General features: G+C 40.5%; 1 protein-coding gene across 2 annotated transcripts in view; it reads right to left on the bottom strand.

Annotated features, from left to right (window-relative positions):
• The window catches only part of lama4 (laminin, alpha 4), a 39,822-nt gene that overhangs the window by 10,612 nt on the left and 12,955 nt on the right, over positions 1 to 16,255 (bottom strand). For both annotated transcript variants that reach the window (XM_035678552.1, XM_035678551.1), the window contains 16 exons: positions 15,267 to 15,367; positions 13,231 to 13,411; positions 12,711 to 12,791; positions 12,447 to 12,598; positions 11,338 to 11,448; positions 10,842 to 10,953; positions 10,527 to 10,691; positions 9,044 to 9,237; positions 5,309 to 5,425; positions 4,609 to 4,757; positions 2,825 to 2,966; positions 2,644 to 2,737; positions 2,430 to 2,546; positions 1,638 to 1,823; positions 1,290 to 1,429; positions 685 to 849 (listed from right to left, as the gene is read on the bottom strand). In XM_035678552.1, coding sequence (XP_035534445.1) covers positions 685 to 849; positions 1,290 to 1,429; positions 1,638 to 1,823; positions 2,430 to 2,546; positions 2,644 to 2,737; positions 2,825 to 2,966; positions 4,609 to 4,757; positions 5,309 to 5,425; positions 9,044 to 9,237; positions 10,527 to 10,691; positions 10,842 to 10,953; positions 11,338 to 11,448; positions 12,447 to 12,598; positions 12,711 to 12,791; positions 13,231 to 13,411; positions 15,267 to 15,367 — 2,207 coding nt within the window. The remainder of the gene's footprint in view (positions 1 to 684; positions 850 to 1,289; positions 1,430 to 1,637; positions 1,824 to 2,429; positions 2,547 to 2,643; positions 2,738 to 2,824; positions 2,967 to 4,608; positions 4,758 to 5,308; positions 5,426 to 9,043; positions 9,238 to 10,526; positions 10,692 to 10,841; positions 10,954 to 11,337; positions 11,449 to 12,446; positions 12,599 to 12,710; positions 12,792 to 13,230; positions 13,412 to 15,266; positions 15,368 to 16,255) is intronic.

The raw sequence follows: 16,255 nt of genomic DNA, 5'->3' as shown, positions 1-16,255 counted from the left end.
ATGATAATATTTTATGTTATTTCACCTTGAAATATAGTGGTTTCAAAAACATGAACATCCTTCATTTGTGACTACCAATAGCACTCACGCTGAGACTATTATTCCACCCTGAAAAGGCGTAGCCAAACACCACTGCATAGATTACAGTGGCAGTGAAATCACCAAGGTGAAGTGTCGTTAAAGAGAACAGAGAGACCTCACATCGGGGAGCTGCACTGTTTCTGTGCCCCAGTGGGCGGAGCTAACGGTATTCATGTAAATGAACTCCAACTTTGAAGGCACACACATGCACTATTGTCACAGGCGTCTCTTGGAGACCTTTTGAAAGGAGCAACTGTGCGCTTTCAAAGCCTGTCATTCCTGCTTCCATGATCACAACAAACTATTCATGTCCACAAGCTGCTCCCTGCCTTTCATCTTTGCCCTGGGCCTCTGGGTGCGAGTTTGTGAAGTTTCAGCAGCAGATCTGGGCCACATACCCACCCTAAAACCTCCTTGCTAACTAGCACCCATTCAACAGCTGAGTTGAGCTAAATGTGCATGCCTAGTTGCTCCCCATAAGTGTTTTTACTTGATGTAATGGCTCCCATCTGTATCCACTTAGCATTCTTCCTGGTAGGCATTAGTTTTATAGTAACTCATTATCCCAAATTCCACCATTTTTGGTTTTCCTGGATTCCTCACATTTCTGTCTCCCAGGTATAAGATAAAACGGTCCTCTATGGGATCCTTATCAGGGTCCACTCTCATGAACAAGCTGATGGACGTCACTGTCTTCAGTTCCTCCAGGTTGCTGTGAGGATGAACCTCCACTGAGGACTGACCATTGAACTTCATGGACACTTGGACCTGGGGTAAAAAAAACAAAAACAGAATGACTTAGAGCTTAATGGTAAGATCAACAAGAGGAGCTGTTCTTTGTGCTATCAATTGAATTGCAAAAATCTAAAATATTTTATATCCCAAGAAGGAAACCTACCTGTTAGCTATTAGCACTATCTGGCCAAAGCCCAGATTTAATAAGGTTTAATGTCTATGAATAGGGTTAAAGTTTATGTGCAGCATAAAAGATTTGGTTATGCAAGGACAAAGGCTTCACCTCTAAAAAGTCATTTCTGTGGTTTCCAGCATTTGCTACATTTCTAAATCGTGGAAATGTCCATGTATAAGCTATCAAGAGATTGTGGCAATGTGGTCTGTGCTAGTTAGTAAATGGGAAACAGAAGAGGGCTTGATTTGACTGTCCTAAATTGATCATATCGTAAGCATGTTCAAAGTGATGAACTAACTTTTTTGGCCACACTCCTGGCCTGGGCTATGAGCTCTCTGATTCTGATGATGTTGGTGGTCACATTGTTGACAGGCTTCTTCTCCTCGACAACCTTCAGCTTGTCTAGCAGCTCAGGAACGAGAAAATTCAGGTTCTCCACTATAAAGTACGTTGAAAGAGAGTAGAACAAGAATTTAAACAGGATAACACATATGAGGAAACTGGGGAAAGTGAGCAGCAAATGCATGAAATTACTCGCAGGCTTAATAAATGGTTATGTGGTACTAAAAATGCAGATTTTCCACCAAGGATCTTTAAAATATCCAATATCTATGTGCTGCCGTGAACATTGCAGCAGTTATGATACCTGCTTCCCCAGCAGACAAGACGGCCTGCTCATAAGCATCTGTAGAGTATTCATTGTTCCTCATGTTGGTGGCCCACTCCTCCACCTTGCTGGTGATGGGGGTGACAGTTTGAAGAACCTCTGCGGAGCGGTTGAGAGTCCCCTCAGCCACCTTCAGGGTGAACTCCAGTCGCTGTGGTGTTCGGTCTGAAAATGGATGCAGAGGATGAGCCAGAGAAAGTTCTGATATGTCAAGGTTTAGAGCATTTTGTTCATCGCAAAGAGTGGCCTGGTCTTTTTAGAAACCCACAAATCTCACTTTTTTTCTACCAAAGAAATAGTTTCAGGGAAATCTGTTCCCAGTGAGCCTGTGAATTACCCTGAGTAACAGGGACATTAGCACATCTTAAAACCTTGGCAAAATAAAACCAAATCTACCGGTTAGATACAAATAAGTAAGTGAGAAAACCCAGCTGGATAGTATCTGTATCTGCACAGCTAGATAGCTCTAGTAAGTGAGAAATTATGATTTGGTGTTGTTGTTGTTGTTCTAAGCAAAGCCTTTAATTCAAACTTTAAAATAACAGCCTGACATTTCAGGAACTAGTCTGTGAATGGAGAAACTGCTAGCAAGACATTGGCATATCTTAAACCTTTAATTCAAAGTGACACTTAATTCAAAGCTTAAAAGAGTAGTCTAACAGGAACTACATTTGTTGACAGGGGAAATTGCTAGCAAGTTCCATCTAGCTAGCAGTTTTTTGACAGCAAAACGTCACATTGTTACTTTAATATAACCAGGTATTGTCTTACCTGTGTGAATTCCACTGATACTCTCCACTATCTTGGCAAGTTTATTGGTGTTATCCTCCATGGTCTCTTTGGTCTCCTCAATGTATTTCAGCTTGTCAACCACCTCACCTTCTACCTCTGTCACAGAGAGATACAGAGACTGTCAAAGGGGCATGCGATATTGACACATGAACAATAAAACAATTTTACTCTTCATTCTGTGAAAGCCACATACCAATTTGTTCTGAATGTAATGAAACAGACTCCTTGAAAACATTGTCGCTCTGCTTTACCAGGTACCCAAGCTGCGCATTAATCCCAGTGATGGCCTAAAACACAGAGCACATAACAAAGCTACAGAATGTTGACGGGAACTACAGTAGATGTATGTTGTGTGTTTCTGTAATACAACATACATCTTCAGCTCTTTGGGATAAGTTGAGGGTGGTGAGCGAGGTAATATTGGCATCATCGATGTATTTCACTATGTTGTTGTAGACGTTGGCTGCACTTATGGCTCTCTGCACAAAGCCATTGGCATCGCTCTCTCTCAGATCCCTGGAGGAAACAGGATGACAGATGTTACAGTCTAGTCTGAGGGTTTCTAAATTGCACATAATAGCATCAAAATTCCCAGTGCTCATGGAAATCATATTAAATTAAAGCTGCATTAATCAATACTTTTATATTAACAGTAGATCAAATGACTAGGTGTAACGTGAAAGGGATCGCTCATAGTCACAAACCTTCAAAGAATTATTATACGACTCTTCTGGTGCCCTCAGCTGTATGTAACATTTTAGCCCTTTTCAGCTCATTGTTTTGGTTTTTGGGCCACAACTTTTTACTGTTTGGTTTCATCAGCCTTGTTTCAAGCTGCAGCAACCAGCCGTTCTCTCTGATGTACACTAACTGTATATCTATATATTCAAATTAAATTTGGCAAGTGGACAGAAAAACAACTCCTAATAATTGCCAATGTTGCTCCATGTGTGCTAGATTAATTGGTTATTGTTTGCTTACACGTAAGCAATAACATCCTAAAATAGTGATGATATGTCAATGTGTTTAATGCAGATTTAACTTTTGTTCGAGTTTTTCACTTTTTTTTTCCCAGAGTGACGTCATTCTTATGTAATCTTTAGATTCACCCATGGATTAAAGCTGCAGTAAATAATGTTTATAAAAATAACTTTTTGTCATCTTTGCTCTGATTACTTGTTTTCGTTCAGGCTTGGTGGATTATGCAAATGCTATTAAGAGCGCTATCATTGTCAGGATATAGTGAACGTTTCCAACAACATGACAAAAAGTTATTTAAATAAAAATAAAAACAGTATCCTGGCTGATGAGAAGCATATAAACAATACGCTTTCTGCTGTTGTACCTTCTTCACAGAGTACATTTTGACAAAAAGCACAGGTGTAAATAATAAAATGAATGATGGCCAAAGCAGCAACTATATACTGGGGTTGAAACGAGTATCCACTAGAGATAATGTAATTTGTATGAGTATGAGTATCAGCAGAGCAATATGTGTCAATATCCGTGCACCATATAGCAACTGTTGAGCAACCCTCGATAAATATTTTTCTTACTCTTACTCATTGCTCCAAAACTAAATTCTGAGGCTGTTCTGTAAATAGTTTTCTCATAAATATAGCAAGTTCTACTTCTTTTCAACACATATCAATTTCAGATTTAGATGAACCACTTCACATTTAAGCACCACCCATGTCTGATTTAAGCCCCGCCCATTCCTTGTACTGATACAAATACAGATAATTCAGTGGTTGGACAGATAAAGATAATGGTGAGCTTGCTCATCCCTACTAAATACCTCAACTTTTATTTAAGAATAATGCAGATGATGTTATATTTTTCTTGTTGTTGACAAAACCCACACAAAGACCAAAACCCTGAATGTATCTGCTAAGAAGTATTGTGTGTGTATCAAAGCCTGATAAAGCTTCTGTGCCTTAAAACTCCATTGTTGTCCAAAAACTATTAAAAACACATCAGTGAGAACACTGTTGCAGCATGAACACACATACTGTTCATGGTAATGAGAACTAGTGGGTTAGGGCCTCAGCGCCACAAACAGAAGTCTTGAGAGATAGACTAATGCAATGTTGGTGTTGCTCTTTCACGATGTCTGATTATTTGTAGGTAATAGGTTTAATAGAGAAAGGTGTCTCACTCCTCCAGTTCGTTGGCGTGTTTCTCCAGCTCCTCAGCGTGATCGTCGGCCCTCTGCACCAGTGCTCTGTCAGCCAGCGAGAGACGCTCAGTCTTCTCCATCAGCATTTGGCTGGCGCCATCGATTGCTGCATGGTACTCTGTCACATTCTGTGCGCACAGACGTACACGTGCAAACACGCAGACACATACACATTAACATTTCATTTACTATTTGCAAGGACATTCCACTGTTTTGCATTTATGTCCCATTTCAGAATCCTTGTACCTTGTGATTACTCAAAGTACACGCACACATTACAACACACACACATCCAAGCTAACATTGTTACCTCAGGATGATTGTATTTCCCCACAGAGTAACACAATAGAGAGCTACTGGACTAAAAAGGGAGCGCTGTTTGAGAACACGGCTTATTCAATCTCTAGCAATCCACAAATTGCTTCCAAATCAAATTGGCCAGCTTTAGAATCTGACACAGGCTGCGTCTCAGGAATCCATTTCATGAATAAATTTGATGCAGGCCCTGAGATACTGCATCCTCATATCACTGTCTATTAGATTATTATACGTACCTCCTCATTCAGTGAGCCATAAAAAAAACCCGAGCATCACTAGGCAGCAGAGATTTTTCCATTTTCACCCCTGACCCCTTCCTATGAGACCACCATGGGTCCTCCTGACAATCATGGGTCCTCACCTGCACTAAAGCATCCACCTCAGCCACAGTCCTCTCTGTTTCAGAGATGGAGCCTCTGGCTATATCCAGTGTTTCATTGACAGCAGTGTGGTCCTCTGCCAGCCTCTGCTGCCTCGCCTTGGGGCACAAGGAAATAAACATGATAAAAGTTAGCCACAATTCAAGCTTCAGAACTTATTCCAATACTACTGTGTCATATGTTGCCTTTATAAGATAGGATACAGTAGAGAAAGATATGAAATGAGAAGGTGAATCTACAGCTGGACTGCAACAGGGGATGTTGCAATCACATGTTTAGCGTCTTAAAATCCCCAGGGCCTTGGCCACCAATACACCCTGAAACACTATCTATATAAGGAACAATTAGTCACTTAAGAAAAAACGCTATCGATACCACGTCTGTGTGTTAAGTGTGGAGCTCATACCAGGAGGCGTTTAGCTTAGCTTAGCATGAGGACTGGAAGCAACTGAAAAACAGTTAGCCTGGCTTTGACCACAGTTCACGCCTATAAAGCTCACTAATGAACATGTTATATCTAATTTGTTTAATTTGAACACAGAGAGACACGTAAAAACAAGAATTTGTTGTAATTGCTGGAACTTTGGCCTCTGCTTGTTGCTTGGCAACATTGTGGTGACAACTAGACTATGGGAAGTCAGCTGTTCACCAAGAAATACTTACTGCACATAAGTCCTTGTAAAAGCAGCTACTGTCGTCTTCCCACACTAGCAGTTTAAGGTTTTGCGATATACTGGTATCGATGATAACCATGATATTTAAAAAAGTGAAGTATTGGTATCGTGTTAATAATCCACCGCCTGAAATCATTTGTTTCTTTCTGTTCTTGCTTTGTCGTTCACACTCCATCATAGTAGGTGGCGATAATTAATTTGCCAAAAAAGAGAGAAAACTCCCAGCAAAAGTTAAAAATACATTTGACTAATAGAATTTGTCTGATATTGGCCCTAGTTTTTTTTTGTTTTTGTTTTCATGCTAAGCTAAGCTAACTGCCTCCTGCCTCCAGCTCTGTATAAAACACACGGACAGAGTATAAGCAAATAAGCACATTTACAAAAATATCAAACTATTCCTATGAGTGACACCGTTTTTTTTTTTGTTTCAGATTCAGAAGATTTTGTTTGTATTCTACTTTTCACCCTGAATTGTGGGATACCATTTTATGGTAACTTATTACTACATTTCCCACCATGTTTGTACTGACAGTTGAAAAAATGTGATAATGGGGCTTCCTGGTGGCCTAGTGGTGCATGCCATATAACCACAACATCCCCAGTTTGATCATTTGACTGCATGACTGAGTATGGCACAATGACGAGATGATTTGATTGGCTGTGGTGACCCAGCAGTGTGCACACTGCGGCTGCAGCTGGTGTCGGCCGGTCTGTACCGAGGCTAGGAAGAGCCCCAGATTAGGAGAGGCACCCTGTTTCGTTAGTGCACCATTCATGGCATTGATTTACAGCAGAGACACTGATCATGGAGATCCCCAGTCTTGATAACACACGAGCACACAAATACACAAACAGAGACACGCACAGAATCCAGCAGCAGCTGTTCAGCTGGACAGCAGACCCATAGTGTCAACCATGGCATGACGACAAGGGCTGGGTCATGACTTCCTGGATCCAAATGTCCACTGCACATGATCTTACACAGTTGTAAATCAACAAATACAACAAAATGACATTAAAATACAGAGTATAAACTCAAAGTCTGGAAGGCAGATACTAGTGGTTTTGCATGATTTATCCGATACATTACAAATTAAGTGTATTTACATTACTGCCAACCATTTCAAGTCTCTTCATGTTGATTTTTGTACCGTATCGAAATGCAGAGACACTAATGGTGACTTGGAAACTTTGGAAAAGAGTCAGTATAGCATAAAAACATTATAATAAGATAAGGCAGTGGTTTTCAAACTTTTTTTGCCCAAAGGGGAAGCCCAAATCTCAAGGCAGACCTGTTGATGCTGCTATCACTCTGTTAACATTTATTTCCATTTATTAATGCCAAATACAATTATCACTCATGAAATATTCCTTAAAAAAATAATTTAAGATTTCATTTGAAGCAACACACCTACTGAAACCATATAGGTCACAAAATAAAAATGAGATAATGAAACTACAGTAGTAGTAAGTGTGTACATAGTACTGATGTAAATTCAATTGAATGAATGAATTTATAACTTTTTGTATAGTTGTATATTCCAATAATATTGTATGGTTGTCACAATGTTTGGGAACCACTGAGGCAGTGTACTAGATGTAGAGTATACATTACATTCAGCAGATTCGGACCAACCTAAGCCAGTACAATGCTCACCTCTCTTTTAGCTCTGCTTTGATTCCAACCAACTCCTGAGAACAATTATCTGGCTCCTCACCTGCTAAATGATCCATTATGTTCCCCAGCCATCCCTAACGGTGTCTGTCTGCTGTTTGCTGCTAAGCAGGTAGTGTACATTGTACAGAGCAGAGAGCTCAGCTTCCTGCTGCTGCTGGAAACAAGGTGGATGAGAGTGGTGGGACAGAAAGTTTGGGAGTCTCATAGCTGTCTGCCAACCATATCCCCAGTTTAGTGTCAAATGTATCTTTGACAACTACCAACATATCACCACCTTGGATAGTACTGTATTTTTGTGCATTTATTACAGTTGTTTGTGATTAAATCAGCCAATACGTCTGCCAGCCCTTAAAGGCTCCATGTCACCCTCTTGCCACCATGAATATTTATCTAGATCCGTCCATGAGCTGAGCACTGTGAAGATGATTTGCTAAAGGTTTATGGTAAAGTTTGTGTGTTTACCAAAGTTGAACTACCGGAGGGAATCGACTCATTATAGGAATTTCACTGGACTGAATTCATTTCCCCACAAACTTCACCACTAATCCAACCATTTTAAATACTAGTATCCCTGGGCCTTTAGGGTGGTACTTCTGCAAGACAGATACTAATAGAGTGTCTATCTCTGGCTATATATACAGACAGATATATGGTAACTCCTCCTGGCCAGAAGTGGATATATGCTGTATACGCTGCTGTATATCTGTGTATACGCACCACTACACCTCTGCTATCTGCATACTGAATTATGTTTGCTGAGCAGCCTAAATGCCAGTCAGTGTTTTGGTTGGGATGAGATGAACCTCCTGTGTACAGTAATAATTCTGTGTGTTGGCTTGGCAGTGGGCTGTATCATGATAAAATCAAGTAATGTTATTATGTGTAGGCTCTGGACATTATCATGGGAAAATGTTTTAGCATTACAGCATTGCCCCCACCCCCTGTGCTGGCCTCCTCCTAATGTAACAGTCCAAAGCTCCCACAGATGGTTTTGTGTTTCTGTTCTCAGCACTTAAATACCACAAGAAATAGACTTCTCTGACATGCCTGACAAACAACAACCAGACCTCTCGCTCACAGGCTTTTGCAACCATGCCGTGTATTGCTAGGGATCATGTATTTTAAGGCCAGTGACCTCGGTGTGAAGGAGCAGAACTCAACATTGTTTGAAACACTGTGAGAGGAGATAAAGCAGAAAGCACTGAGAGGAGCAGCACACTCCCTCCCAGCATGAAGAAAAGCTCTTTAACAGGATTGTTTACTAATGCATCCATCCATTCAAACAGAATGAGAAGCTGGAGGAGAAATGAGACAAGGGAGTGGCACTCCATAGGAGCCTGGGAGGTGGGGTTAAAGGAAATCACCTCATTTCTCTGGAATTTGAGGATGTTGGCTTTGTTCCTGTCCTCCGTCTCCTGTAGGGTGCTGGCTGCTTTCTGTAGAAAGGCCTGAGCGTCAGACAGCTTGATGGAGAAGCGGGACAGGAGCTCCCTGACAGGTGGGAGGCGGCCATCTGTGATCATTAACTTCTTCTCCAGCTGACGGATACGCCTGAGCACTGGAAGCACAATCAGAAACACGAGCCATTATTTTACTATCATCATTAGAGTCACATTTGAGTGACTCAGGATGTGCTACTGTAGACACTCAGGCCAAAATGGCTATCTCATTCAAATGGTGTTTTTGTAACACAGCAATGGGAAGCAAAGGGACTTATATCGAGTCAGTGTTTGTATTCAAAAACTGATTCTAATGACTTTTATCTAGTGCCACTAGCAGGTTTTGGGTTCAGAGTGAAAGGTCTCGAGTAGTATTGGATGCCATAACATTAGACATGGATATCTATGTTCCCCTCTGCATAAACTTATTACTAGTTATCTGCTGACTTTTATTTGGCAGCACCATCTCTCCTTTTTTTTCCAATACTTTGGTTTATCACCAAATGCTTACAAAATTATTGACATGTCAATTATCCTCTCCCATTCTTTATCTTTAGCGATAACAGAGTGCTGCAGTGATGATGTATTGCAGAAAAAAGGCTCTGTGGCGAACAAAGGTTCATGATACTTACACATTTAGCAAGATCATCTTCACAAATGAACACCACTTTTATAATTTTTGAAGTGTAAATGCAATCACCAGAAGTAAAAAACAAATGTTAGGATATAAAAGAACCAAATCACGCATGACTTCAACATCACCATCACATGTTCGAGTTAGAATAGTTTCAAAAAACCCATTGACTTAGAGAGGAAGGAACTGGAGGTGCAACAATGCTAACTCAGTTTGTGGCTTTAGGACTCATTCCTGCAGCACATTAGCAAATGTTAGTATAATTGTAATAACTGCTACAGATACTGGAATTTTTTTTCTTTTCAGAGCAATTCATGTATTGATATCTGACAGGATGTAAAGATAATTTCAACAAATACAACAGGAAATGCTTTTGAAATACTGAAAGGCTAAAGCAGCTTAAATAATGCACCCTGTATGATATTTGCCAGTTGGATGCTTGAAGGTGAGCTGTCAGCTGATGTGGGTTGTTTACGATTAGCTGCGATCAGCTGATGCAGCTGGGACTGTGAGCTGAGCTGCTTGAACTGATGCTATGCTCAATTAGTTAAAGGTCACCAATCAATTTTAATCACACGCACACAGCTGTCTTGATACGTGTAAGTCTGGAATATGATGTTTTTTTTATAAACTTGACTCTCAACTATAATGGTAAAAAATGAAAGACTAATTTCGAAGTCATTTGGATACAATTTCCTGAGTCCTATATTGACGATAACAAGAAATTTTCAGTGTGTGCAGTATGTTTCTGCCTGTTACTGTATGTCTCCTTACGCTCGTGGGCTTCAGTTGACTCGTCAGTGGCGATGGGCTCTCGTGGGGACAGATCCAGCTTTCTCATCCAGGTCACCATTCCCTGGGCCACCTCAGAGTTCCGTCTGACCATCTCTGGATCCACATCCTGGTGGACACTGTATAGCTCCCAGTCATGGATCATCTCTGCGCATACACAGTACATAAACACACACATATATGAGTTAGGAAACAAAACACATAAATTACTCAGATTGCAAGTGTGGACTCACCAGGAGGACAACTTCATGAGACACTAGGACAAAAGATTTGCACTCGAGCAGAGCTGTTTGATACCTTCGATTCGCACGTTGAGATCCGTGAGGTTTGTGCTGAGCTGCTCAGCCAGGGTCAAAGTCTCCAACGTGTCGTTATCCAGCTGGTTCCCCAGAGTCTTCACCACGCTCTCCTACAAAAACCACAACAGAAACTAATCAATGACTAATCAATCAGTGGCTGAAGTCACTTGCTTCTTAAGACCAAGCTGGGACTCTCAGGTGTCTTGTACAAAGATTAAGACTAAGACTAGTCTAAATAAAGGTGTTATGTTAAATCCCTGCAGGGTAAATAACGTATATAATTTGACTGACACACTGTATAGAAGCATATAGATATACAATTCTGAGTGTGGAGGCTTTTATCTGATTGTCACTGGGATGCACATGTTAAGAAATTGTGCTTAATGTATTTCCAGGGAAAAAACATCGGCTTAAACTTCTAAAGCCTTTGGAATTCCAGAGACTTCCCTTAAATGGTTAATGTGCATTAAATGAAGGATGACGGTTTTGCTGACCGATTCTCCCAGCTGTTTGATGTCCAACACCACAGCGTCTTTGGCCTCCTCCAGCTCCGCAGCCTGGGCCTTCATCACGGAGGACTTGTTTCTCCAGCCTTGAAACTGAGTCTGGGATCAAAGCAAATTCATTACAGCGGATTAGAAAGATGAAAAGCTCAGGGTAGTCTAAAGAACATGTAAAGGAAAAGGAAAAGATAAACCTTGGAATCCACTTCACCTTAGCCTGTCATGTTTAATTACAAATGTCTTATATTTCCTACATTTACAACTGGATGATGTTTTTTTGGCCAAATGGGTTCCGAACCCCAAGCTAAAAACATTTGACATATTATGGCCTTGTAAACTTATTAGGCTAATGTGTTAGGACACTATTTCCTGTTTACACACTAAGCAGACAAGCTCGGTTTTGTAGGGAGCCCACCAAGGGTCATATAATAGAAAAAGACATATAGTATTGAAATTCATTGAGTAAATGACTAATAATTAATAACTAATGAATAACGTGATTTTGAACCGTCACTCCTGGTTGAGCAATTAGCAAGCGGATTGGTAATTCCACATCAAAAAATATTATTTTTCTACCATATGACCCCATGGCGACTCCTTAGTTTTGGTCTCCTCCACCTACTGAGAAGAACATTGGGCTCTCTGGAGGCTAAATGATCCACTTTCACTTGCTAATGTTGTCTCTCTTTTGGTGCCAGGCAGGTAGTGTGCAGCAGGAGTTGTTTTGCTACATGCTGACTGGACATAACGTATATGAAAGTGGTGAAACTGAACTAAACAATACTATTGAGGGCCATAAAACCAAAACAATGAGCTAAAATAGGCTAATAATCTCTGGATGGCTGGGGGGACCACAGAGTCAGGGGGAAATTCTCAATGGGTTTGTCTCTACAAGTGATACTTTCACATTACACATTGTTCTTTAAATCATTGTTGATATAAAATATTGATTAATGTAGCTTTAACTTAAACATACATAAACATATATAACATAGGTCTAGTGTTTATAGACATTTTAATGCAGAAATGTTACTTTATATCTTTAATGAATGCTGTAATTATATCTGCTTTTGCATTGATCCTTTTATGTGTATATGTACCTGCAGCCGAAGAGCAGTGTAGTTGTAGTATTTGAGCCTGTCGTTGGCGGCAGCACCAGTAGAGATGTTTAGCACTCCAACTTTTAGCTGGTCCAATGTCTTATTTGACAGCCGCAAATCCCCAATCAGGTGCCAAATGCACTCATCACAACCTGAAACCAGAGATGAGTGGATTACAGCATTGCAGCACAGTGGTGAGTGTGGTTGAAACAATGTGCACTCTGCTGTAGTGGAGCATCTGCTCCAGCTGTTAACTCCACTTACTGATGTTGCACAGGTTGACTGCAGCCTCTGACAGGCACTCTCCTGTATGCATATCACAGTGGCCACTCTCACAGTCACACTCTGTAAAAAACAGATGCATTCGCAGTTCATCATACAGTGTAAAGAAATTTCAGAAAGTTCTGCACATCAGCATAAACTCAACAGCTGGAAACAGGTCAGAGCAGTTATCAAGACCCACAGATGGCTCAAGGCCTGCACATCTGTCTTGTGGCTTCTCTTGTGTGGGACTGATGGCTTTAGCAGCTGTGTGTGTATAGATTTGGGCTGCATGGTGATGTCATGCAGCTCTCCGCAGAGAGTCTCTGGCCACAGGGTCACATCTCTCGGCAGATGCCTGTCTGAGATCACTACTGTGGTAGTGGGTGTGGGAACGTGAGTGCTCAGCACAGCCTTTTCCTCTGGGAAAGCATTATCTGCATTTCGACAAACGGTCTGGGGGTGTTTTCTTTAAGAGACCAAGAGAACATTTGACATGTCTTATGACGGAGAGATGACTTACTCTGGCAGCCGGAGGGGCTGTAGTCCCAGTAGCCTGGAAGGCAGCGCTGGCAGTAACGACCTCCGGCCCCCGGGCGGCACGGACAGCTGAGGGTGAGAGGATGGCAGGTGGAGCGGATGGAAGCTGGCCCGCATTCACACCTCCGACAGCCCTGACAGCTGGCGAAACCAGAGTAGCCCTCCTAGATTACAGTACATGAATAAAAAACACAGTTAGTTCACTTTGAAACCTATTGTTGTGCACTAGTTAAAGATCCAATGTGTAACATTGAGGAGGATCTATTGACGGATGGAAAAATGGAATGTAATATTCATATATAATCACCTGAATATAGGAATCGTTATGTTTTTGTTAGCTTAGAGCAATTATATCTAGATGAGTCCGCCATGTTGAACCGCCATGTTGCTACTATAGCCCAGAAGGGACAAACCAAACACTCGCTCTGGATATGGGTGTATTTTGTGTTTCGTGACCACAGTAGTTTTTCCGTAGAGCTTAGACTCAAATACGCCACTAAATCCTACACACTGGACCTTTAAACCAGTGGTTCCCAACCTTTTTACCACTTTTCTATCATTGAGTAAACTGACAACCCCTAACTAACACATTTGATGCATAACTCATTTTATGCATAACAATAACACTAAAGAAAACCTGATGAACTGTACAATGAACCTAAATAGTGAACGCAACAGCTGCAGAAAGTTTGTGTAAAACAAGCAATTTGGATAAATTCTGAGCAGGTTCTGATTACATCAGAGGTAGTTTTTCTTTTTATACAATTCTGGCTCTGTTATGTATTTGAACTGCTTTAACAATCACATATACTATCTAAGCAAACTATTTAATTTAGTTTTTCTTCAAAAAATGAACAAAATGCAGAGATATAGGCCTAAAGTGCATGTGTTTTATATTTTCTTACACCCCTGAAAAACAAGAAGGCCTCACAACCAAGGAACCACTGCTTTAAAGGATAATAGACAGCAGCCGTTTTGAGATTAAATATTAGGGTAATCACTAAGTGTTACCAATGATACTAATTACGGGTTGTCGTTTGATGCCATAAATCTTGCAACAAAGTAGACTGTGGGCGGCTGTGGAAGGTTGTTGGTTTGATCCCCGGCTCCTCCCACCACATGTTTTAGTATCCTTGAGCAAGATACTGAACCCCGAATTGCTCCCAATGCTGTGCATCGGTGTGTGAATGTGTATAAATAAGTTAGTTTCTGTTTTAAGAACTTTGCCATCGCTGAGTAAATGTGTGTGAAAGGGTGAATGTGGCACGTAGTGTAAAGGGATTTGAGTGGTCGGAAGACTAGAAAGGCGCTATACAAGTACAGGTCCATTTACCATTTACCATTTATTCAACATGCAAATATATTGCCTTTTCTACTTTTTCTTCTCCAAATAATTTAAAGGTGACCTAAGTGAAACAGTTAGCAGTCCCCTCCCTCCTACCCTCGTCACCACACTGAAATTCTGATACCAGAATGTATTCTCTGTTTACTGCAGGAAGGAAGGACTGGGAGACCCATGTTACTGACTGAACACTGTATATCAGTGATGGCTGTCACAATGTACAGATATTGAACACTTATTTTAACAAAAAAGTATCACTTACAGCAGCTTTAGAGTAACCTGAGGGTTAATGTTTACACACAGGATCCCCAAACATTTTCTTTTCTTTTCTTACTACTATACATATATACTACCTGTATTACACTTATTTTTACATTCATGGTATTACTTTTCCATTTTTTACTGAGTGCAGGGCAGGTACAATGTGGGGTAATGTTTATGTGAGTTGCATATGTTTGTATATGTGAGAGTATGTCTCTCTAAGTGCAAAACTTAAAATATAGTTTTAAAAAGAGCTAACCGGGGGGTTTACATACTTACGCAGAGCTCAGAAATGAACCTGTACTGTACAATGCTACTTTTATTAAGAATGATGACCAACACCATGAAATAAGCCCCAGGTTGTAATAAACTGGAAGTCCCAGTTGGGCTGAGCAGAGTCACATGGTCCCTCTCACCTCACACTGGTCACAGAGTCGTCCGGTGACGCCCGGCTTGCAGTGGCACACTCCTGTCCTGTCATCGCACGAAGAGGTGCCACATTTGTTGCACTTGCAATCTGCGACAGACACAGGACAAATGATGTCACAAGCACAATAGGAAGGGTTATTCTTGGACTTGTAGGGCCTCGGAAAGCATATGGTAATCCTTGATCTTGAATTGTGACCTTGTCGAGTTTTTCCACTGAGCAGCAAGCACATACAGTAAAAAACAAACTCTAACTTTTAGAGTATAATGGTTTGATATCTCTGAGATGAAGAACAAACAAATATGTGGTAAAGAACTATGATGATCTTGACCTATAGCTCAAAATATTAAATGTATTACTCATTACCTTTTATAAAGGTATTATTATTATTTTACTAATTACTCCCTGCCAACAGTAATTAGTTACACTACTAGTTACTGGAGAAAGTAATATTATTAAAAAAAGGTTTTTTTTTCATTGTAACTGATGATAATAGTAACTATAATAATAATTGTGTAATACTATATACTGTTATATGGTGAACAGAGTAAAAGAGACAGTTATCATACTGTGTAAATCTATTGCAACCCTACTCAGCAATGTCAACTAAAATTGGTTAAAAAAGCACATGTTAAATTATTTAACATGTACCTTTGCATAGTCATATCGGTGCAAAATGCACCTAAAAATTCACTATATCAGCAGCCATATCTGTAATCAGTGATTATTTTCCCCTCTAAAGTCTGTATCGAGCTCAAGAATCCCATATCGGCTGGAAGCTACAAAAAATAGATAGTTCATCAAAGCTATTAATATGCTGACTCCAACACAGTGTGACATAATATCTCAGGTCATCATGCGCTGTACTACAGAGACATGAAAGAGTGCTATACTGCTGTCACTGGAATATAACAGGAGTGCTCAGCAGTCTGCCACAGCAACTGTGTCAACAAACTCAATGAAATTTCCTGCCCTCAT

The sequence above is a fragment of the Morone saxatilis genome, unplaced genomic scaffold, assembly GCF_004916995.1.
Source record: "Morone saxatilis isolate NCDOM2014 unplaced genomic scaffold, NCSU_SB_2.0 Contig7, whole genome shotgun sequence".
Lineage (NCBI taxonomy): Eukaryota > Metazoa > Chordata > Actinopteri > Moronidae > Morone > Morone saxatilis.
Note: the sequence above shows the minus strand (reverse complement) of the source record. Positions and strands in the feature narration are given on the sequence as shown.